General features: G+C 38.1%; 1 protein-coding gene across 2 annotated transcripts in view; it reads right to left on the bottom strand.

The window, feature by feature from the left end:
- Positions 1 to 25,033, bottom strand: part of ZFAND6 (zinc finger, AN1-type domain 6) — a 35,124-nt gene that overhangs the window by 5,934 nt on the left and 4,157 nt on the right. The window contains exons 2-5 of one of the 2 annotated variants that reach the window (XM_012660095.1): positions 10,597 to 10,767; positions 9,267 to 9,375; positions 8,277 to 8,377; positions 2,089 to 2,133 (exon numbers count right to left, since the gene is read on the bottom strand). In XM_012660095.1, the coding sequence (XP_012515549.1) occupies positions 2,089 to 2,133; positions 8,277 to 8,377; positions 9,267 to 9,375; positions 10,597 to 10,750 (409 nt within the window). In that variant the 5' untranslated portion in view covers positions 10,751 to 10,767. The remainder of the gene's footprint in view (positions 1 to 2,088; positions 2,134 to 8,276; positions 8,378 to 9,266; positions 9,376 to 10,596; positions 10,768 to 25,033) is intronic. The other variant, XM_012660096.1, reaches the window with a different exon arrangement.

The raw sequence follows: 25,033 nt of genomic DNA, 5'->3' as shown, positions 1-25,033 counted from the left end.
TACTCTTAACACCCTTATCAAATACTGGGGACCCCACATGAGCCCCCTCTTCAATCCATGCTTCACACATTGCATATAATCATCTGCCTTAAGTGGAAATCACATGATGTTCTCCCTAACGTTTAAAATTCTTTGATGGCTCCCCACTAACCCTCCCAGGATAAAGCCAGAGATCCTTCAGGATTTTCTTCGTCCTTTTTTCTCTAGCCTCATCTCTGACCATTCCTCAGTGCTGCTCCATGCGCCAGCCATGCTAAAGTACCTGGAGTTTCCCTGGACTCACCCAACTCCCACCGCTGGGCTCTTGAACAATACTCACTCCATGCCCCTCTTGTCCTTCTCTTTACCTGGCTAACTCTAACTTGTCTTTCTTGTTTAAATTTATATAATCAACTCTTACTACACTGCCTTGGATTGGGAAACCTTACTAGGAGCTCCATGGCACTTTTCATGTTATTATAATTGCCTGTTTGACTTAACCTAGTTTAACTGAATTCTCTGAGGGTGGGAACCTGTCCTATTCATTCCCATCACCAGGGCCTGCCCAGTGCCTACCCCCATGCAGCAGGCACTCGCTACATAAACAAATGTCTGCTGAGCTCATTACTGAGTCACTGACCTACTGCATTTCTGAGCCTCTTTCCCCAACTACACCATCAGCCTGCCGAGGACAGGGATGGTATCCTATTCCGTTGGAATCTCCAGCACCTTGCATGGTGAAGTATACAGAGGATGCTCAAACATTTGCTGTCACGGATTCTAACCTACTATGTTAACACATTATCTCATATTTTGACAAAATATGACAAAAGGTAAAACACCATAAACTAACATGTAAATATGCACTAATGAACTCTATAGCATGATTTCTTCACCTAGACATGCTGAAGCTAGACAGGAGACAGTTCTAGTAATATACCGTCAACATTTTATTTTTGAAACAGAATATAGACACGTAAAATCTTTTATTTTCAGTAAGTAAATATCCCTAGAATGTAAGCTCCATCAAGTCAGGGGCTGAATGTCTTGTTTACTATTTCATCCCCAATCCCTAGAACAGTATTAAATGAGCTTTAACTATATGTCCAGAGCTTAAAAATAGTTTAGCTTGCAATCAGAAATAAAACTAGTACATTTATTATCTTTAAAATCTATAAGCCATAATATCTAACCTGTTCTCCAAAAATAGTCTGATATTCAAATAAACTAATACAAATAATGCTATGATGGCAGTAACACTATCACAATATTATATTTTTAAATGAACTGGTTTAACTACTGAGACAAATTTTGAATGGGATCTGGGAATGGAGAAGAGTGAAAATGCATTTACCTGCTATGCATACAAATGCTACTGCACACCTCAACAGAGACATTTCACAATTTGAACCCTAAAGACCTAAGGCAAATGATTCCCTTTTAGCTGAGGCAAATGTGCAGTTTTAAAGTTAAGGATCAATGGGCTATCTAAAAGCTTGTAAGCTAGGGCTCAAATGTGAGACCAATGAACGTCAACTACATACCCATGAGACTAGGGTAGCCGCAGCTCACCTGAAACTAGTGGCTGACATCCCTGAACTTGACAGTCGACAAATGAATTCATGGGCAAAACAATACAGACTTTGTACAAGTCTATGATTCCCCAAAACTACCGTCTCCTCAGTTTATATGTAGTCTTAAGACCAAAGAACACCTCATCAAGTTTTAGTTATGTAAAAAGGAAACAATTCAATCGTTAAAGGGGCTATACAATGGCCTAAAGGCCAAAGAACCATCATCTTATTGTACCTAAAGCCAACACAAGGACAGTTTCCTCAGAACTAGGTGGGTGTTTGTATTCTGAAATGAGAACGAGACATGGAGACGGCCTGCTTGCTAACGATTAATAGGCCAGTGCCTATGTGGCATCCACCAGTCGCGAAGGTCTGTTTGGGAGGCTGATGTGATGGCGTAAAGGCCGTGAAATAAACGGTACAGCACTTGCTGAACTGATTTTCAGTGGCATCCCAAATACACACAGTCCACTGGGCAGTACTACTAAGATACTTCAAAAAGCACCAGGCAGGTAAAATTAGTTTAACTACCCACATGGAGGATCACATTCAAGAGGAATAAGGCCCTCTGCTCTGGGTCCTGTAAAAAAAAAAAATAAAATAAAAAGTGCACAAATATAACAATAAGTACATAAAACTATTTAGTACTTCCTCTCTTTGGGGCACATTCATACATATGGTGAAAAATAAAATTGAACATTACATTAATAGGTAGCCCCCAAACGTTATCTTTATATACCTAATTGGTCTTCGCCACAGATACAGTATCTACCTAATACAACACGTATCCTTCCCTCGAAAGTCATGACCAATCTCACTCCCGAACTAGACAGCATGTTCAGGTTGGCGGCTATTTCTGCTCCACTGTACACCCGGTGCTAACACAAATCAAGGGATCAACAGATACTTACTGAACAGAACGTGCAACTGTTACAATGAACCACTGGGATAGAATTCATTTCCCCTCTCTGGCCCTCATTTTCTCATCTGCAAAATAAAGGCTTGAACCTAATGAACTTTAAGCTGCTCCTAGCTCAAGAATTCTTTAAAAAATGAGAAAATTTTAAATAGTCAAAAGAGAAAAATATGCCCATATTAGTAGCAGCATCCAAAATAAATTAGTCATATAATTTTATACTTTTTAGTAGACACATTAGAAACAGGTAACATTAATATATTATTTCAAAATGTAATCAATATAAAAAGTTTTAATTGAATATTTTACATTTTGGGAGTATTAAGTCTTCAAAACCCAGTGCAGACATTATACTTACAGTGTAACTAGCATATAAGAATGTACTAAAAGTCTCATTCTGGATTAGGTACATTTCAACAGCTCAATAGTTACACGAGGCTAGCGGCCACCACACTGGACAGAGCAACTCTATAGATGAAATCCGTTTCTGTAGCATTTGTCTGTGGGCAAAAAACTGTTACTTAATCTTCCTAAAACACTCTCACTCTGTCACCCAGGCTGGAATACAGGGGTGCAATCACAATCACTGTAGCCTCCAACTACTGGGCTTAAGTGATCCTCCTGCCTCAGCCTCCCAAAGCGCTGGGTTTATAGGTGTGAGCCACCACACATGGCAGCCAAAACACAGCTTTGTGTCATCTTAAAAAACCAAACCAAACCAAAAAAAAACAACAAAACATTCAAAATGACTCTCTTCCCTTCCCACTGATTAGAACCAAATACCTTCGTGATTTTCCATTATCTGGTTCCAAACAACTTTTCCAGCTTTAGTTCCAACATATATTTGTCTCAACGGGCCATTTCAGCAACTGGTTATCTCACTATTTCCCAAATTTCATGTTTTCTACCTGTATGCTTTTGCTCTCACCATTTCTCCTCCAGCAAAAGCCCTCTTCAACTGTCTTTGGGGGTGGCGTGGGGGGTATATAATTTACATACTATAATATTCACACTTTAAAGTATATAATTCAGTGGTTTTAGTATATTTACAAAGTTGTGAAATCTCACCACTATCCAATTCCAGAACGTTCTAGTCACTCCAAAGCAAAACCCCAAACCCATGAGCAATCACTCCCTACTTCCCACTTTGCCCAGCTCCTGGCTACCACTAATCTTGCTGTGTGTATGTCCTACTGTGGACACTGCATATGAATGGAATCATACAGTAAGTGGCCTTTTGTGCCTAGCTTCTTTTACTTAGCATGTTTTCAAGGTACATTCATGCTGTGGTATCAGAATTTCCTCCCTTTTTGTGGCTGAATAATATTCTAGTGTATGAATACCACATTTTGTTTATCCAATCATATGCTGATGGCCAACTGGGTTTTTTCCATTTTTTGTTATTATGAATGATGCTGCTACGAACATTTGTGTGCAAGTTTTTGTGTGGACTCGTGTTTTCAATTCTCTTGGGAATCAGAAGTAAAATGATGGATCATATAGTAATTTTATTTAATTTTATAAGGAACTACCAGACTGTTTCCCAAAGCATTTGTACCATTCTACATTCCCACCAACAACATAGGAGGCTTCTCCACATCCTTGAAAACTTGCTATTGTTACTGATTCTAGCCATCCTAGGGGGTGTGATGTAGTGTCTCATGGTTCTGATTTCCATTTTCCTAATGACTAATGATGACACTGAGCATCTTTTCATGTGCTTATTGGCAACCTGTATATCTTCTTTGGAGAAATGTCTATTTGAATCCTTCAGTTATTTTTTAATTGGCTGTCTTTTAATTGTTGAATTATAATTATCCGTGTATTCTTATCAGATACATGATACGAAAATATTTTTTCCCATTCTCTGGGCGGTTTTTCCACTAGTACCCTTTGAAACAAAAACTTCTAAATTTTAATGTAGTTCAGTTTACCTGTTTTTTCTTTGGCTGCTTGTGCTTTAGGTGTCATATCTAAAAAACAACTGCCTAAACCAAGGCCACAAAAATTTATACCTGTTTTAGGAGTTTTATAGTTCCAGCTCTTACATTTTTTTAGATTTTTGATGTATTCTGGGTGAATTTTTGCATATGGTATGAGGTGGGGAGGTCCAATTCATTCTTTTGAATGTAGATATGAGGTTGTCCCAGTCATTGTTTGTGGAAAAGATCATTATTTTCCCATTGAATGATCTTGGCACCCTTGTTGAAAATCAATTACCCATAAGAGTGTATTTCTGAATTCTCAATTTTATTCCACTGATCTATATGATTATCCTCATGTCGGTATCACACGGTCTTCATTATGCAGCTTGTATTAAATTGTGAAACCGGGAATCGTCAGTCCTCCGATACTCCTGTTCTTTTTCAAGGTCGCTTTGGCTATCCTCACCCATGCTTCAAGATCAGAAGAAGGGCCTGATTTTTTAAAGAGACTGTTCCCCTCTGATTGCTCCAAATCAATGCTTTGACAACTGAACTTTGTATGATGTCAAGAACCCTTAAGAGTTGGAAAGAGCCTCAAAATTCTAGCTCATCCTCCCACTCAGTGTAGCACCTGCCTCTGCACTGTTCCACTCGGCAGGTGACTCCGCCTTCTTAGAAAGTTTCAGTGACACAGAGCTCACCGCCTTAACACGATTTCACTCCACTGTTGGGAAGCTTCAAAATTATCTCTTATTCTAAGCCTCCTATACTCTCAAATCACTTTGGCATCGTACAGAGTAAGAATATCCTTTGCAGTTTACAAAGCTCATTTTACCTCTATTATCTCAATAACTTTTAATACCCTATAAAGGGGACATGCTTATCATTCTCCTTTAAAAGTAATACAAATAAGACGCAGAGAGGTTAAGTGGGGCTGTCAAGATATGAAAACAGAAACTATGAATCCAAATTCCTTATTTTTTTTTACTATGACCCAAGATGTGAGTGACTGAGAGATTAGCCAAATTTAAGCATATTGTTCAAAAAAGGCAGCCAGTCAAGTATGATAGTTTTAGAGTATACCAAAATACTTAAAAGTCTGTTTGTAAAAGCTGGCCTTTGTGAATTAGCAATCTGACTGACGTTCATTCCTAAGTGACACTATGTGAGGTACTATTTTTCTTAAATTAAAAATCATAATTAAATGAGAAACATGCTGCAATATGTCAAATTCTCAGTTAAACATAAAAATTCTTCAGGGATATGAGGCCAAAATGAAAGCAGCACCACCCACCTGGTGGCAGCATATCCTAATTACAGGCAGAAAACCTGCAGAGAAAAAAGCTGTTCTGAAAACGCCAATAAAACATGTTGGGAAATGCTGGCTTAGACACACAGCTGCTACTCATATACCCTCTTCCATCTGGGATGGTCTTCCCACCTACATAAATGCCCTCTGAGGGAGGCAAACGGATTGACAGGAAGAAAACAGATACCTGTGTAGCTTGCCAACCCAGCGGACCCTACTCTGGGAACTGCAGGGGACTGGATGTGTCGACAGGAACATACGTGTCCACAACCCAGTCCAATAAGCAGCACAACTGCCCGTGGAAAGAAGACTAGCCTAGAGTCGGGTGCCTGGATTCTACTTCTAGCTCATACAACCATATGACTGAATCGAAGACTTTTTCTCTCTTTTCATCCATCTATTAAAATAGATGAAAAAATTTTCTCTGAATTTGTTCTATTGAACAAGGAAATCATCATAAGCGCATGTAAGTACATAGGAGTTTATATATAAACACGTTTATATTTGTGTATTGTTTATATCGAGGCATTTTTAATTCAACAACATCAAACAGTTTTTAAAACTAGGCTATTAAAAAAGATTTTACGTTGAAAACTAATCCTCTCTTGAACTCAGCTGAAACTTATACCTAATTTATCAAAGATTCTGCTATGCTGAAATTATAAATGCTAAGCTTTTTTAAAAGGTACTTAAAAGTTAATATTGGTTTAACCTGAAAGTCAGTCAAATTATACATGGAGTCTAAGTTTTAAAAACTCTACAATTTCTCCTAATATGATATCATGACTGCGGACTGAATTAATGTACTCAGGCTAGGAGGAGGAAACTACGCTCTTCTCCACGTACCACGAGTGGTATAAAAGCACTTCCTATTACGATAGCTCACTAACCTACAATCTTTATTCTCTGTCAAATTTGCACAATTGCTATCGTGTCCTTAAGCTTTACACATTTTTTTCCACTACCAACATTCCAAAATTTGTTCTATCAGAAGACATAAGTAACATTTTCATGATTAGCAGCCTGTTTTCTTCCTAACTTCTCTGTCTCTCAAAACTGCTACACAACCCTTGCCTCCTGAAATTCTCCTTTGGCATCTATGGTCTGAAACCAGCCAGGATCCAGGTGGCTTCTGTCTCTTTTTTGCTGGCTCATCCTCCTGCCTAATCCCTTGTTTTTAAACTCTCACTTTTCAACCTGTGCTTGGCTGAGATTCTAAATCTCAGGTATAATACTTATTACTCCACACATAAAATGCCTACTACGCATCTACAACCTCCAAATGAGCCCTTTCAGTTCTGAAAGTTGATAACTTCCAACTCATTGTATCTACAATTTTGTCTAACCACGTTACCTTTTCCAGCCTCCTTGTCTGAGGTGACCACACCTTTGCCACTATCATAAAATCGGAAGCTCTGACACCACCCTGTCTCCTTATCTCCCATGTCCAGTGATAACTGAGTCTTGGAGTTCTTTTCTTTTTTCTGCTTTTAAAATACCCATCGTCTCTGCCCTTCCTTAAATTTTTCTATTTAACTAAAAAATAAAAATCTGTTCACTTACAATATTTATGAATTTATAATGATATGCTAGGTGGAGTAGAATATTTATGTTGACCATATAGTAATCTTTTGCTACAGCAAAATCTACAAAAATAGGCAAATTATGTCAAGTATTAGTTGGGCATGAAATCAAAGCCAGGTAATTATCTAGCTTATCTAAATTTAAAATTTAGCAAACTAAAACTAAGACTGCCAGATTTATCCGTCCCCATAATGTGAGCCCCACGCACGATGGGAAGTGTCACTGGTCAGGCAGAACTGCACCTGCTCATCCTGGGGCTTGTGTTCCAGAGACCCTTCCTGGGTTAACACAGGGCTCCCACACACTGCTGGAACGTAACCAATGAAGCATATGTTATTTCATGGCCTCCTCCTGGCCTGCTCTGCACTGTCCTTCCCCACTAGGAAAGCCTTCACACAAATACAAAAGTCCTCCTGGATCACTTTGCTCCAGATGATGCGGATATGAAAAGCACAAGCACGTGCCAGGACACGAGGCACTGTGATGTGGACACGAGCAACCGCGAGTGGCTGCTGCACTGTAAATCACAGACAGGGAAGGCAGGGTGACTGCCAGCCAAGTTGTACACAGCCTCGTAAATAATTTGAGTCAAAAAACAAGAGAAACAGATTCCCCTCAAACCAGCAGATCCAGTCTGCTTGGAGAGTAAATAGTTTTTAGATTAAACTGATCAAAATAGTAAGAGAATAGTCTAACACTGCCACATGTTCATTAATTATATTATTCAAGCTAAACAAAATTTTGAATTTTAGATGTTTATGCTGATGAAATAATTACTTGTGATAAATGGCTCCCAACATTTCAGAAAATTAAATACTTGAGGATATAAACTATTATGTTCATAAAGAAAATAAGGAGAAAAATATGTACTTTAAGTACGCAATTTTTTTTAAGTAGGTAACTTTTTACACATGTGCCTAGGATAGTGTCTGGCCTACAACACTGACATCTTAGATAATGACAAAACACACGTGAGTTCATATGCAAACCTGGCAGATCTTCTGTTTCAGGTACTGCTTTGTCCACAGATGTACTGTCCAGTTGGGAAGATGCTACAGATTCTGATAAAAGTGATTGATTTGAAATAGGGCTAGAAAAGCAAAAATATTTCATTTTAAAAGATGATCTTCACACATGAATATTAACTAAAGCAATATAATAAAAGTTTAAAGTATCTAAGTAGATCATTATGATAAGAACACCAATATACTTTTTTATAACTTAAACATAATCACAGAGCTTTGAAACTGGAAACCAATTTGGATGAGAATTTTATAGCCTTGGAAATAAAGCAATAGTATATATCCTTTGTGTATTTCAAGTACCACATGAATTCACTAAGTGAAAACTAGCATGATAAAGACGTGCTTAAGGAACCCTAATGGAAAGCTGCGAATGATATCTGGGCATAGCAGAACTGAACATCTCCTGTCATGAACTGGAAAAAAGGAACCATAGTATAGAAACTTAATATATTGGTTCTTGACAGCAGAATAAAAATGGAACACACATTTCTGTATGCAGGCTTCTAAATGGTGTGATTTCAGAGTTAAAAAGAAAAATATATTAAGATATAAACAAAAATGAGTACTACACAATGATATTAAACAAAGAGAACCTGTGACAAGACTATTTTTTTTTAATACAAGTCAATAATACTTGCAGAATAAAACTAAAATTTAAAGAACTTAACATGCTTCAAAAGGACTTCAAGGGTGGGTCAGGATATACTATGAGGAAGAAAAACAGAAACAGATGACTGAAAAGGTAATCTAAGACTTAAAACAGAACCCCCACCCCATAATGTAAAAATAAGAAAAAGCTTTTTCTAACTGGTTAATAATCACACAGATACAATTTAAGGCCAGTTAACCCTAAAGTGGCTTTACACAGTTTTCCCTAATAGAATAGATCAAAAATAGAACGTATTCTTCACTTTTCCTGAGCATTACAATTACATTTCAGAGACTACATCTTACCTTGGCTGCATAGATGAAGATGTAGAGTCTAATGCTGACTGAGCTTCTGGGACACTGCCATCTGTGCACTGAGCTGGCAAAGACTCAGACAGACTACTGACGGAAGTTGCTGTAACAGTACCACATTTCATATTAGTGATTCTATACCCAGGGCAGTCTAGGACCTTATCTAAAAAAAAAAATCAAGGTCAATTTTCCACAAAATATAGTGTCTGGATTTTGTTTTACTGTGTAATATGTTGATTCATTATTTTTAGTTAAAAAACTTTAATAGCTCTCAAATGAAAAATATGTAAATTTTAACCAAAAAGGAAACCATATACAAATTGTTTACATTAATAAACTAAACTCCTATTTCTCAGGACCAAATATCACCCAAACCCAAATCCTTTAATTCAAAAACATCTTCCAAGTGCTAGTATACAAATGAGAGATTTAAAATAAAAGATAATTTAGCAGTAAGGCAGACATTCTAAACCTTAGAAATAAACCTGGGCTTAGCACATTATGTTTTATTATTTTCCCTGTACTTCATAAAGCAGAAATGTAGATGATGACTTAATTTAAAAACAATTTATATTCATTAGATCTTAGCCTTGAGAAAATCTGGAGAAGTTTCTAGTAAATGGTTGTAGTTTTTGGCTTGAAACAATGATAAGAAAGACCTCATACAAAATTTTAAATGAACAGCGTCATAGCCTGCACTTTCATTAAGCACAAAAATCTATGCAATTTAGGCATTAACCTACATGAGAACTATCCTATATGAATACTTTGACACTTCCCTTATGCAGAGCTTATATTCGGAATTTCCTCAGTTCCAGGAAAATCCTTTGCACAACAAAAAGGCATGAAAAACCCAAGGGAACTGGGGTTGACTATCCCTTACTCTGAGTTAATCCGTTACACCCCACCTGATGAAGGCAGGCTTTCTCTAAAGTCAGCTGTAGTTACTGATAATCTCCTCTTTTCTTCAATAACTAACTTAGCTGCAGATAAAAGAACCAAGGTTCTTTTGTAGCCTCCACTCCCTTACCTTACTTTCCAAGACGGCTATACAGACATCGGGTGTCTCTCTATTTAAAAACAGTAGTAGAGTTCTGCAGCACAGCAAATAAGACTATGGAATGGATTGATAGCATTTTCAATGAGCAGTGATACTCTTATTCCTGATTCCCCACCTCTGATCATATCACAATGCGCAATGAAAAATTTTACTGATAGAAATGCGATAATGCGAGCACAATGTGAGAGCAGGAAGAGGTATTGGGTACAACCAACTACCTAGGTGTATTTCAATTATGAATACTGTTTTAACAGAATTACTTACCAGGCGGGCTTATTCTACCATTACTACTATTCTGTCTTTGAAGATGTTCTTTATAGCATACCGAACACATGCCATTTGTACGAGGGTTTCCGTAAAATCCGCAGCCAGTGGAACAAAGCATAGGCACTTGGCTGTGATTAGTTTCTTGAGCCATGTTCCTCTGTTGCACACCTGAAATTTATAGAGAATTAGCAAAGAACGCAGACACAAAACTCCCATCATACCTTATCCAATAAAGGAAAATATCCACATGTATTACCCCTCAAACCACTCTCTCTAACTGTCCCACAACCTAGGGCTAAAGCTAAAGAGAAAAATAAAGACCAAAAGGATACACGCTGAACTTTTATCTCCACCCTACTCCACACAAGCAGGTCTGCACAGGCTCGAAAGAAAGTACAAAGTACTCCTAAAGGAAGGTATCCCCAGAAGGTTAAGGAAAATCCCTTACATCTAGCTCAGTTTGGCCTCTCCTAGTAATAAGAAATGTAAATTATGAGTTTTGCTATATGTTACGCTCTTTAATTTCTAAGTATTAAAACTTTTGCTGGAAGTTCATATACTAACTTGTACACAGCATATTTATAATGATAAATTAAAAATAACCTAAATATCTAACATTAGAAGAATGGATTTTTAAAAAAGTATCATACATATTAATGACAGAAGTTATGCAGTCATTGAAAATACAGAATACTTAAAAACCCAAGTGACCTGGTTAGAATACTTTTGATGGGGGAAAATGCTTATAATGAATGAAAAGGCACAATATGAAATGTACATAAAACATGTTGCCGGTTAGGAGAAAAAGGAGCATCTATATATCATCAAAAAGGTTAGTAGAGAACATGTCCAAGGATGGAAAAGCTAGTGACTCTTTTTCCTGATTTGTACTTTTTCTGTACTTTTAAAATTCTCTAAAATGAAGACACCACTTGCCTAACTAGAGGGAAATAATTTACTTTTTTAAGTATTTAAAAACAAAAACTAAAATTAAAAACAGGACAGAGGCATTAGTCAGCCAGGGAAGTGATGCTGGGACTGAGGAACTTTTTGGGAACCACATTAATAATCAATTACAGCAGATGGGAGAACCTCATGTGTCATTTCTCCATAAAGCAACTGGTTCTTTGGCATAAATAACATGACAGAAGGTGCTAACAGGCTCTCTCTCTTATCAAAAGGCAACTTCCTAAACGAAGGTTTACTCCAAAATGTGTGTATGTGTATTACAGATGAATCTCTGTTCAAAGATCATGAAGAGTGAGACCAACCAAAGGAGGAAAATGTTTTGCCACTGAAACTCCCTGGAACTGAAAAACACTTAAGGAAAGCAGTCGCGGTTCACTATTACCAGATTTCTCTTTGCCTAAATTATCTGAAGACTGATGAGGGGTGGGAAGATTTAATGCAAATTTCACAATCAGGAGCAGTAACACACTTGACTATAACAAAGCAGGCTTTTTGTTTGCTTTTAAAAAGAAATGTCCTAAAACTGTGAGAATATTTAGACCTTCAGCCTAGGAATACAGTTTGGGATTTTGACATGCATCTTCCTTACTCCACGATGACAAGTCATTTCAGAATCCAGATCCCTCCCTCTTCTGTAGTCCTGTAAATATACATATCAAAAAAAAAAAAAATAACAATGATGGTACAGAAAAGCTCATGGCAAATATTTTTGTTGTTTTTTTTTTTCTTGCCTATGTTCATGAGGGATACTGACCTATAGCTTTCCTTTTTTTAAATGTTTGTCTGGTTTTGGTATCAGGGTAATTCAAGGTCATAAAGCTAATTAATAAGTGACAGAGCTGGGATTCAATCCAGGTAGCCTGGCTCCTCCAAAGTCCACACTCTAAATTAAATCAGTGGTCCTCAAAGTATGGTCCACTGACCCCTATGAAGGTCAAAACCGTTTTCAGAATAACACTAAAAAGTTACTTGCCTTTTTCACTGTTATGAACACAAGCACCAGTGGTGCAAAAAAGCAATGGTGGAGAAAAACAGCTGAAGCCGTAGCAAGGCAGTGGCACTAAACTGCGGTAGTAGTGGTATTCTTCAATGTCACGCTCCCATAGTAAAAATTATTAATTTTATTAAATCTTGATCCTGAACACACGTTGTATTATTAATATTTTGCACGATAAACTGGGAGGCAGGCATGAAGCACTCCTCCTGCACAAAGAAGTAGGATGACTGTCTAAAGAAAAAGCACTTGAACAACGTTGAAGCTGTGAGCTGACCGAGTTACCTTTTTAATGGGACATGTTTTTTTATGTGAAAGCATGACTGCTAAACTCATTATGCAGACTAGAGTATAGGGCAGACATTTTCTTACAAATGAAGTACACTTGTTATCTCAAACAACTAATAGTGTTCATCATCAAAGACAACGTTCAAGCATTCAAGTGAAAAAATGCTTAACAAGCATCTCCAATATTTTGAGTTTTCTGGTAAGATCAGTGGTGATATTAACGAAATGTGATTAAAAAATACTGTATCAACATTTCAAGGCCCTTCATAAGACAGTGAGTGAACCAATATTTTCCAAGTGACCAATGTATGATGGTACAAAATTATTCATGAACAAAAGACCCATTCAAAGCAAAAGGGACTAATGAATTTTAATATAACAGGACAAAAGGTTTTTACATGGTTTCAGATTCCATGTCACGACCATCCTTTAAGAAACTACCAACTGTCAAGTTTTGGTGTATTATCAAAGAACAACCCCTATTACCTGAAAAGGTTATTAAAATATTCTTTCCTTTTCCAGCTACATATTAGCCCAGATTTTCTGTATAATACTGTAACAGATTGAATGCAGAAGCAACTATGAGAATCTTGCTATTAAGCCAGATCTTAAAAAGATTTTCAAAAATGTGTTAACAATGTCACTCTTCTCAGTAAAGAATGTAGGGGAGGAGGAAATGATTATTTTTCATAAAATATTTTAAAATGAATTAGTATTTAAAATTTTTTCTCAGCTTTAATTTGTAATATGACAAATATCACTAGCTATAACCCCATAAACAAAAGTTCTTCACAGTATTCAATAATTTTAGAGAATGTAAAGGTTCTGAAATCCAAAATTCTGAGAATCCACTACTATAAAATATGCATTCGCAACACAGGCAGTGGTACCTCAAGGGAGCGAACACCAATTCCTGGGGGAAATGGGGCACAAGAACCCTCACTCTTTATGTATGAAACACACATACACATACAGTACATAAACAGACATACAGTATATGTGTGGAGGTAAAGTTTATAAAGGTGGGGGCCAATTAGGAAAAAAAATGTCTAAAAAGGCCACTTGGAGGGTAACAGAGAAAAAAGACCGAGGAACCCAGATCTAAACCAGCAACTGTGCTACGCTCCCCACTGGTGACATGAGAATGATGAGAGAGAGCAATTACAGGAACCCCCCTGGTGCTGACGACAAGTCTCTCGGCATAGAGCTGGCAATCACAAATGCCAGAGGAGATAAATACTCTATTTCTATAAAACTCAAGTAAATAGAGATAAAAACTACTAAGCTTCTATATCATAATATTTGCTTCAGAACAGTAAGACTGAAGTTCAAAACATGTAACACCAGCAATTTTCCCAAGCCAAACTGCGTGCACAGTAGCAAATTAACAATGATTTTCGTAACTCAAGAGGCACAAAGGATTTCATGGGTTACTTAAAAAAAAAAAAGAAAAAGAATCAACCTCACTTATTCATCTTTAGGCCACAAAATGTACCTTTACATGAAGATTCAGGAAGACCAAAAACCACGAAAGGGTAAAGTAGTTTATCTGAATGTCTAATGGCATCCATGGGGCGGCTCTGGAGAACCTGAAGGGTGCCCCTGCTTACCACTACTGCAGGGCACACCAGATGGCATTCACATGCCCAGGGAGGAAAAGCGTAAGAGAAGAGAAACGAGAAGAGAGAACAATTCCTTCACTGCTGCACTGTGGGATTATAAAGCCACAAATCCAAGGACACAGAAAGCAAGATTACTCTACCAGTCTTAGAAAAATTATTAGGATGATATAATAAACGAGTCTATGAATTGGAGAAGATTCATAAAATGTGAGTTCTGACTCTTCCTAACATTCATAAGCAAAACCACAACCCATTACTCCCTCAAGCCCCCTAGACAATACTTAACAGTTACTCAGTTTATTATGGGCAAGGCACTGTTTTCATTGTTCTATTTATATCTCAATTAATCCTCCCAAGAACCTATGATGTTGGTGCTATTGATATCCTCATTTTGAAAATAAAAAAATGAGACTCAAAAAGTCTTAGTAACTTGCCCAAGGTCACACATCTAGTAAACAGCTCAATCAGAGCCTTTTGATAAATCTAAAAAACAAAAAAAAATTGGCTATCAAAGTCCATCATATCCCTATGAAACTAAAATTTTGTGAGCATTCATGAATGCTTATTACTTTCATTTAAGGAAGAATTTTAAATTTCATTCATTTACTCAATCTTGAGACGGTACATAGCTTTAATTAATTGTAACCACGCTCCTGAAAAAACTTGTTTTTCATGTATGTCTTTTTACCTAGGAAGTTCTTATCAGCACGAAAAATTCAAGATTATTTTATGACTACAAAGAAAATTCATTATCAATTATTAAAATTCTGACAAAAGAACTGTAATGGATGAATGTAACACAGACTCAATTACAACAGCAAATACATGTCAATTAAACTAATTTTCCTTGGCTTTACTCCCTAGAGTTAAGTCACCAGTTCCAATACTTTTCATTTTGAAATGTCTCATGCTCTTTTATTTCCCATTCCAACTGTGGTCCTCATCACTTTGCACCTGGGTTATTTTAATATTTTTTCTTTCTGTTTTACTGCCTTTCATCCCAATCCATTTATCTAAAATTTCCTAAAACATCCTATTCTCCTGTATTACTTCTGCTTAGTTATTGTATAGTAAGTGCACCAGAGAGGATACTCAACCTAGCATTCATGCTTTACATAGTTTACCCCAACCGGCATTTCCCTAGAAAGCAGGCTGTGTGTAAACAGAGTAAGCTTGGGGTCAGGTCGGCAGCAGTCTGAATCCCAACTTTGCCATTTTATTACCTGTAAGAGCTTGGACACGTTACGCAACTTCCCTAGGCTCAGCTCTGCAAGAAGGGTACTTATATCATCTATCTAACCATATTAAATAACGCCAGGCACACAGCAGAAGTTCAAGAACTGTTCTTACTCTGCTCTTCCTGAAAGTAGAGGGTTCTTTGCTCCCATCTGTTTGAAACAAATCATGCTCACTCCTTAACACAAGCTTCTAGCTCACAGTGTTCCTTCTTTAGTCCATTTCTGCACTATGTTTATAACAATTCTACCTATTTCAGGAAATCAGCTTAAATTCTACTTCTTCCGGGCCCACTTTCTGCTCTGTATTCCTAAAGAAGCTGCCTGAACGACCCTACGGGGGCGCTTCATCTTACAGTCACTCAAGTGCCTCATAGGCCTGTCTGTAACTCCATTCCCAGCGTAACTCTTGCTTCCTCAAGCCCTCTTTATGGCTAATATGAATCCCAAAAAATATTTTGTTGAATAAACGTATCTCATTATTATTAAAAGTATTCATGTCAGGCAAAAAACAAAAAAATGGTTATATTCTGTTGAAAAGGGGAGAAAAGAGATTGATAAAAAATGTTTTAAGCCAAGCACAGCGGTGTGTGCCTGGAGTCCCACCTACTTGGGAGGCTGAGGTGGAAAGATCACTTGAGCCCAGGAGTTCCAGACCAGCCTGGGCAACATAGTAAGACCTTGTCTCTTAAAAAAGTTTCACATGAATTCATAATTTATATACTGAAACAGTTATTCGGCAAAAATGACCAATAGCTTAAGACAGTTACAAAACATATTTTTTTTTCATTTCATTGTTTTTTTCCCTCCTCCTGAAGGAAATAGGGAGGAAATATAATTTATGGTGACGAGTTAGTCTAGAGAAGTTGTGAACTGGAAAACTTGAGTTAAATCTGTCCACAGCCATGTCTGACTGGTCAGCATCTATGAATTTTTTTAAAAATTAGTTGTTAGCATTTAAAAGTTGGGGAATATCATACAAAAATTCCAGATTTCCAGCTTCTCTTGAAAAATAGGAAGGCGTCACAGCATCAGACACATGTTTTCAAAATTAAAACCCGTATGTTAGGGCCCTGTACTCTCCAATTCGAGACCACCTTCACTTCTAGTTACCCAACCAATCTCAGGTTTTCATCCTTAGGTTAACGTCTATGATCTTGTCAATTTGGGACCTTCACTATTAATTTCAAGAGAAGGAAAAAAAACATAACATGTGGAGTTAAGTAAGAATGCACGTTAAACTGTGAACTCCTATGGCAGCACAAAGTGGCAAGACAAGCCCCTCCTACCCCCTGCCTTCTTTTAATCACTGGGAAACTAACCACTCAGAATTAGCTAATTCTCTTTGTAATTGTATCAGATGGAAATCTCAGAGGAGACCAAAGTAGAATTTATGGTACCATCCCAGTATAATTTTAGCTTTTGTAATAATAATTGATGGAAACAGGAATCTGGCTTAGGTACTTGAGATTCCTGGGGGCACACAGTAATTCCCCAGAGTTCTCAGAATTTGGCTCCCCATCTGTCCTGTGGGGTGGAGGAGGAGTAGGAACCTTTGCAGAGATGATAACAAATCCAGGGAAGTTCATAAAGCAAATAGATCGGAAAATACGACTTGCTACGAAACACGTGGGAAGAATGCTACTCACTCTGCTAAAAGAATGGGGACCTGGGACTGGGCTCCTACTGTACTGAGGGTGCTTGAGGCTCTCCGTATAGCAGTCCCCAGTTCCCTATGGCAGGCTGTCTTCCCTGCTGCTGACTGGGCTGAAAGACAAAAGGTGCGAGTCTGGCTAACATGAGGATAACATCTATGGGGATACTACATATTCTTTCCCAACACATAATTAATTCATCATTTCCAACATACTAGCCTGGCTACATAAATACAAGAAAACCCAAAGTTAATTCCAGTAAATACAAACCTCATTTTTCCAGTTACTGCTGTAAGGAAAAGTTTCCATTGACTGGTATGATAAATTTCATTGGAAGAGGCCACTGAAGACAGATGATATTACTAGAGTAGTAACTGTGACTGGCCCTTCCTATCTTAGGTGGCTCTCATCTACTGCATTCTGCACAACAGTCTTTAAATCAGGGGTTGGCAAAGTTTTCTGTAAATGATCAGACAGTAAATATTTTAGGGTTTGCAGGCCATACAGTCTCTGTTACAACTACTCAAAACTCTACTGTTGCCATGCGAACGCAGCCACAGACAATATGCAAACAAAGAAGCATGGCTATGTTCCAATAAAATTATACAAATGGCCACTAAAATTTGAATTTCACAGAATTTTCATGTTACTAAATGTTATTCTTTTGATTTTTCCTCTCAACCACTTAAAATATAAACACCATTTCTAGCTCATAGGTTGTACAAAAATAGGTGATGAGCCAAAAGCTTGCCAACCCTAAATTAAATAAGCAATGACTTCAGTGTAATCATCACTATAGATGATGGGGGGGGGGCAGAGAGACATAGGACTGAAGCACAGGTACTATTAACTGTAGGACTCTCTAATCCAAAGCTGAATATAAATGTTAAGCATTATTTATTCTTGTTAAGCCTCATGTGTGTCTTGGTTAAGTACTCTTGGTCCCCCATACCCGTGGGTTCTGCATCTGCAGATTCAATCAACCTCAGACGGGAAATACACTATTCCAGGATGTGAAACCTGTGGATACGGAGGACTGACTTTTCACATCTGAAGGATCCAAGAGTGCATGATTTGCGTGTCCACAGATTTTGGTATCCACGGGGGAGGAGGGGCGTCCCGGAACCAATCTCCCATGGATACCGAGCGATGACTGTGTATGTTCATCACCCAAAGAGGGGAACGGACTACAAAAGGCAGTATGTCACCCAAGTCTGCATCTCCAAGCATGGCTTACACGGAGAGTTACAGCTATGACGTGATGTCATAAACGACAGACACGCTCTCAGTACAAACCCACCTCAGTTCAGCACACCAAGGCTAAACCAATCTGTGGTGTCTCAGTAATTACGAAATCCTTCAATAACAGAACCTGAAGGGTATCTGTATTAGGGGAACTGACAGTTTTGTCTGACTAGTATGTTTTCCTTCCTTGTCCTTTCAGGTAACAAAACCTCTCTTTCTTGCAGGAAGACCACTTCATTTCATTTGCTTTGGGGAGGCCTGACCCTCCCTTCCCAGGGCTGACCTGGCTCAGACGTAAACACATGAGCCAAGCCTGGGCATGTGACTCAAGCTGAGCTAGTTAGTCCTCCCTGGGTTTTACCAGTACTATCGGGTAAAAGGCAGACTTTTCTTTGGGATTACTAGTTGTCAGACAACACAATGTAAGCCTGGTGCTGCTGGTGGCCATCTTTGCCACAATGCAGAAAGAGCCTACTACCTAAGCAAGGTGCAAGGGGGGCGGGGCGCAGAGAGCCACACGGTGAGAGGGCGGAGTCCTGCATCCACCTTGCTGAGGTCAACTTCGCTCCTTAAGATTCCTCAGTTATATGAGACAAAATTCTGGTTTTACTTTAGTTTGAGTTGCTGTCACTTGCAATTCAAAGTCCTTAGAAATATCAGAAGCAATTAGTAAATGCTGCTTTGCTAAAACTCTCAAACCTAAGAGAATAAACAATGCAAATCAAAATGAAAGGCACTCCCTTAGTTCAATCCAAAGATGTCCTATAGTAAAGAAACCTACAAAAGTAGCGACCAACAATTCCCACTTATTCTTCTTTTTAACATATGGAAAGTACACAAGTCCTACGTAAGTTTTAAATTCTCACAAACTGAACATGGCTGTGTAACTGTAACTAGTACCCGGATCAAAAGCAGAACATGCTCCTCGTGCCTTTTCTAGTCACTACCCTCTCCTGCACAAGAATTACAACTACGCTGACTTCTCACACCCAAGATTAGTAGCTTTTCCTGTTCTTGAACTTTTATAAATGGAATTGTATAGTGTACACACATTTTGTGTCTAGCTTCTCTCAAACTATTTGTGAGAATCAACCATGCTATTGTACATAATTGTAGTTCATTCTTATTGCTATGTGGCGTATCCTATTGTATTAACAAACCACTATCCCTCCTAGTGTGGATGGGGATTTGAGAACTTTCTAGTCTAGGATTAGTACAAATATTGCAGTTATAAATGTTATTTCATGTGTCTTCTGACTGACACACACACCTAGGCGTGGAAACGCTAGATCCTAGGGTATATTTATCTTCAGCAGATACTGTCCAACAGTTTCCGGATATATTATAGTTACACAAATCTACACTCCGCTGGGAATGTACGCGCATTCTGGTTTTCCTCCTCTCAGCAACACTTAGTACCCTCTGTTCTCCTGGTGGTCCCAAAGACACACCCACGTCCTAACCCCTGGAACCTAGAATACTACCTTTATGGCAAACGATATGATTCAATTAAGGATCTTGAGAGGAGGCTCTTATTCTGGATTATCCAGATGGGCCCTAGATGCAATCACATGTATCCTTATAAAAAAAGAGGCAAAGGGATTTTGAGATAAACACACACCACCACCTTGATTTTGGACTTCTCGACTCCAGAATCATGACAGAATAAATTTGTTTTTAAGCCACCCAGTTTATATTAATTTGTTATAGTAGCTCTAAGAAATTAACATATCTGCCTTTCTATTTTAAATATTCTTGTGGGTATGGAGTAATATCTCACTACAGTCTTACAATTTTCACTGTCATTAAGACTAACGCTGCTGAGCACATTTGTATATGCTTATTAGCCATTTGGGTGTCCTCCTCTGGCAAGTGCCGGTTTAAGTCTTCTGTGCGTTTTTTTCTGTTGGATTGTTTGCCTTTGCTTATTACGTCTTCCACTTTGTGGCTTGTCTTTTCCGTTTTTAATTGTATCTTAGACCAAAATTCATCTTAATCTAAATTTTGTTAATAATTTTCCTTTGTAGTTAGTGCTTTTTGCATGTTATTTAATAAATCTTTTCTACTCCAAGGTCATAGAGATGTTCTATATTTTATTTCTAAACTATATTATTTTACCTTTCACATTTAGAGCTGTGATCCATCTGGAGTTGATTTTCTGGTATGGAATCAGGCAGGGATTAAGATGCATGTTTTTCTGCACGTATTTATTTGTACACACACACACACACACACACACACACCCCTAATTAAACCAAAACCATGCACTGAAAAGATCCTCCTGTTGCTACGACACTGTAGTCTCGCCTTTGACCACACATTGGGTGCCATGCATGCATGGGTCTCAATCCTGTTCTACTGGTCTGTCTACACTGTTTTAAATTACTAGTTTTTGAATATCTTATAGCAGCTTTGGTTTAGATTAGCTGGTACCTGTTTTGTTCTTTCTCATGATTTTATTGGCTATTTCTGGCTCTTTATATTTCCATATGTTTTAGGTACAGTTTGTCAACTTCTACTTTAAAAAAAATAGGATTTTGAGTGCAATTGTGTCAAATCTCCAGATGTGCATACATCGTAGATTCCCTCAATTTATTTAAGTCTTCTTTAGGTTTCCAATGATCTTTTACAGTGTTCAGTGAAGAGGCCCTCCCTATCTCTTCCTAGGAATCTGTTTAAAATCTACTATAAATAGTACCTTACTTTAAAATCTCATTTTCTATGTTTGTTGCTAGCCTTCAAGGTGGCCCCAACTTCCCTGAGCCTGTTGGTGTTCACGCCATGTGTGGTCCCCCCACATGCATCTGTGTTGTCTGGGAGATCCACAGAACACAACAGAAGTGATGGTTTATCACTTCTGGGTCTAGGTCACAGGAGCCATTGTGGCTTCTGCTTTGTCTTCTCTCTTGGTAACTTACTCTGGGAAAGCTGGCTGCCACGTCGTAAAGAAAAGGATGCATGATGAGTAGCCAAGGTCTCTGGCCAGCAGATATGTGAGTGAACTTGGAAGCAGATCTTCTACCTCTGGTCAAATCTGTGGATGACTGTGGCCTTGGCCGACACCTGGACTGCAACCTCAGGAAAGATCCTGAACAAAACCATATAGCTAAGCCACTCCTATATTCCCACAAGAAACTGTAGGAGATAATGTTTGTTGTTTTAAGCCACTAAATTTTGGGTGACTTCTTATGCAGCAACTGATAACTAGTAGTTACTGCTATATATGTCTTCTTGCTTCTGTTCTTGCCCTCCTGTAGTCTATTTTCAACACAGCAGCCAGTGATCCTGTTAAAATTTAAACCAAGCACATTTCTTGTTTACTCAAAATCCTCTAACGGTTTCCTAACTCACAGAGTAAATGCCAAGCTCCTTACTTACAGGCTGTTCATAATCTGGTCCCCCGTTACTTGACTTACTCTCCACTCTGACCCGTCCGGCATGCTGCCCGTTGTGTCAGGTACGTGCCTGTCTCGATGCCTTTGTACCTGCTGTTCCTCTACTCTCCAGAAATCCTTACGACTAGGCTCCCTCACCTACTTCAGGTCTTTACTCAAATGTCGCCTTTTCAGGGAAGCCTTCTCTTACCACCCTATTTAAAATTGCCCACAGCATCCTTTATAACCCTTTCTAGTTTTGTATTTCTTTAATACCGTTATCCTAATCTTAATTTACTATTAAATTGTACTTACTTTGTCTGCCTTTCCTTTACTAAAATGTTACCTCCATAATGGCAGGGATTTTGTCCATTTTGTTCACTGATGCTTAAAATAATGCTTAGCAAATGACAGGCGAACAATGTTTGTTCAGTGCACGCATGGAATTGCCCTGCCATCTTACCATCGCACCACCACTAGGAGCCAAGTATTCATCCCAAGGCAAGAAACCAGAGAGGCTCCTTTTAAAGAAACTGAATTTGCTGTTTAAGTAGACATCTAGGTCTGGCAGCAGGGTCCACTACATATGGCTATACAGTGTGTGCACTAAACGAAGACACCTGGCCTCATGTTCTAAGCCTTTGGGCATCTTTTTCAATTCAGTCCACTCAGAAATAGGTTCATTTAGCAACTTGCCTAATTTAGCATACCAAATAGTAATTTTATGAATAAAATTAAATTGCAGTCAATTTCATATTCTCAAACTGACCTAGGTTCCATATTGCATACCTTAAAGAACCAGACACAGTTTTTACCAGCACAAAGCCACCCAATATCCTTTTTTTGCAAAAAGAGGGGAAATCCACTTGAATTTTCCCATTGGCTTCCACATTCATGGACGTTCATTTACTTTTCTTCTCAAGGTTCATAAAAGGCCTCCTTGCCACACAGAAAATAATCACTTGTTCGGAGCTCTCCGAGTATGCCACACTTCCACCTCAGAGGATACCACTTTTTTGATTAAAAGTGTGAGGGAATTGTTTCTAAAATCCTCCTCTCAAAAGTTTATAAAATGATGTATCAATTATTCTGGATGCCTGCCAACAAAAGTTTACTAAGTGCTTATGATCAGTATTTATAATTGTGGGAGAGGGATAACAGCACGTGGTTTATCAGAGGAGAGAGTTCTGCGTGCCTGGAATACAGGAGGGTGGGAAATGATCTTAAAAACAGAGTAAGGCCACATCGTGGAAGCTCTCTCTCTGTGCTAAGGAGTCTGAATTTAAACCTGTAGGCAATGGGAAATCCCGTTATTCTAGAATGAAAAGGTAAACAAATGCTATTCATTAAATACTTTACTACTATTTTCATATACCTTACATTGTTCTGAACAGAATTCAAGGTGACTTTAGAAATGCATGCTGCACAATAATATCAAAAGTAAGCAGAAATGGCCAATCCAAGGGAAAAATGGTAGAAAAAATAAGTAGAAGCCAGAAATACTGTCAATAAATAAAATGCATGCCCATTAAGGCCTCTTTGCTAATTAGAAACCATTCATTTAACTCTATTCCTCCTAGCAGCCTAACTCTACACACCATGTACTGAAACATGTGATATGGCCTTACAAAGCCCAGAAACTTCACCTTAACTCGTCTGCATAATGCAACGTAAAAGAAGCTAAACTACATTTACAAATCTAGGTAAAACTCTGTCACAGGAGTGGGTAGACGAACAATGAGAGGCCTACGCTACCGTGGTAAGGTGAAGGGTAGGAAAAGACAGAGGGGAAGAGTAGAAGAGCTTGATGTACGGTGTTCACACACTCCTCCACGTATTTTATATCCCAGTAAAGTTAATTAGCTTCTTAGCACTTTCCTCTACCCCCTTGATAGAAGAGTAATATAGAACACACAGAATCATCTCAGAGAGATAAAAGGAAATTTGGGACCAATTTACTATCATACAATTTCCCCTAAAATCCTGTATAGTTATAAAAGCTTCTCCCTTTCCCATTGTGTCCTTTCTGCCTGAAGTTTCATTAGTATGTTCCAAAGACTTCTTTCACCTGGAATTTTCTTTATTTCTGACACTAATTAAAAAAGAGAGAGGGGAGAAGAGTGTTGAAGTACTGTACACAAAATAGCAGCACCAAATTAAACTTGGCTTTGCAGCCAAATGACTGTAACTGGAGAGTTAATCTCACATGACAGACCTCAAAATTTCACTCAAGTGAGGCTTGTCATCATGAAACGAGGAGATTTTAATATTTCTTCTCTAGAGCTACAGAATGATTAGGAACTGGAGAACCTCTGGAGACTCGCGCAGTACTGTACGTCTACTGACCAACACAGAAAGGAGCAAAATGGGGCACACTGAGGGGTTTTCACCAGTTTTCAATGCAGCTACACCTATCTCCTGCATTTCTGTCATGTACCCTTTGACTGCTTTCATAAGAATACCCATACTCGATGTGTAGTCTTCACGTTTCAGTTGTCTTCTCATTTACTGATTCTAAAGACTGTCTACTCTGGTTTTCCTACAGACAACATACTTGTGACAAGAGAAAGTAATTTCAACTTAGTGCAAATACACTGTTGCAAACAACTTTCCTTCTACTCCATGCCTCACTAAACAGTTAACAAAATTTTATAAATCTGAATCTACATGCTCATCATTTTGCTCAATACAACGTTTTATATTTTGGTTACCCCGTCTGTACAAACCATGCATTCTAAAGGGGGAGGAAAACAACACCCAACTAAGAGTCTCACTCCTGCATCCCTGAAAGAAAAGAGGGAGGAAGCAGAAAAAAACACTCCCCCCAAAATGGATTCTTAAGGTGGTAACTTTTAGTAAGAGAAAAAGAATTTTTTAAATAGGGATTTATATTATCAAAGCACTTTAAAAAATAAAACTAGTCCTTGTGGTCTAGCGGATAGAAAAAAAATAAATAAAATTGGCAAGTTTAAAAGACTTCCGACTGCATGAGGAAACAAGAGTGCATATGCTCTCTGATTAAAGCTATTTTTTAAAATATTAACTTTAAAAA

Source organism: Propithecus coquereli, unplaced genomic scaffold, assembly GCF_000956105.1.
Source record: "Propithecus coquereli isolate 6110/MARCELLA unplaced genomic scaffold, Pcoq_1.0 Scaffold655, whole genome shotgun sequence".
Lineage (NCBI taxonomy): Eukaryota > Metazoa > Chordata > Mammalia > Primates > Indriidae > Propithecus > Propithecus coquereli.
The sequence above is the reverse complement of the archived record's forward strand: the minus strand, read 5'-3'. Positions and strand labels throughout refer to the sequence as shown.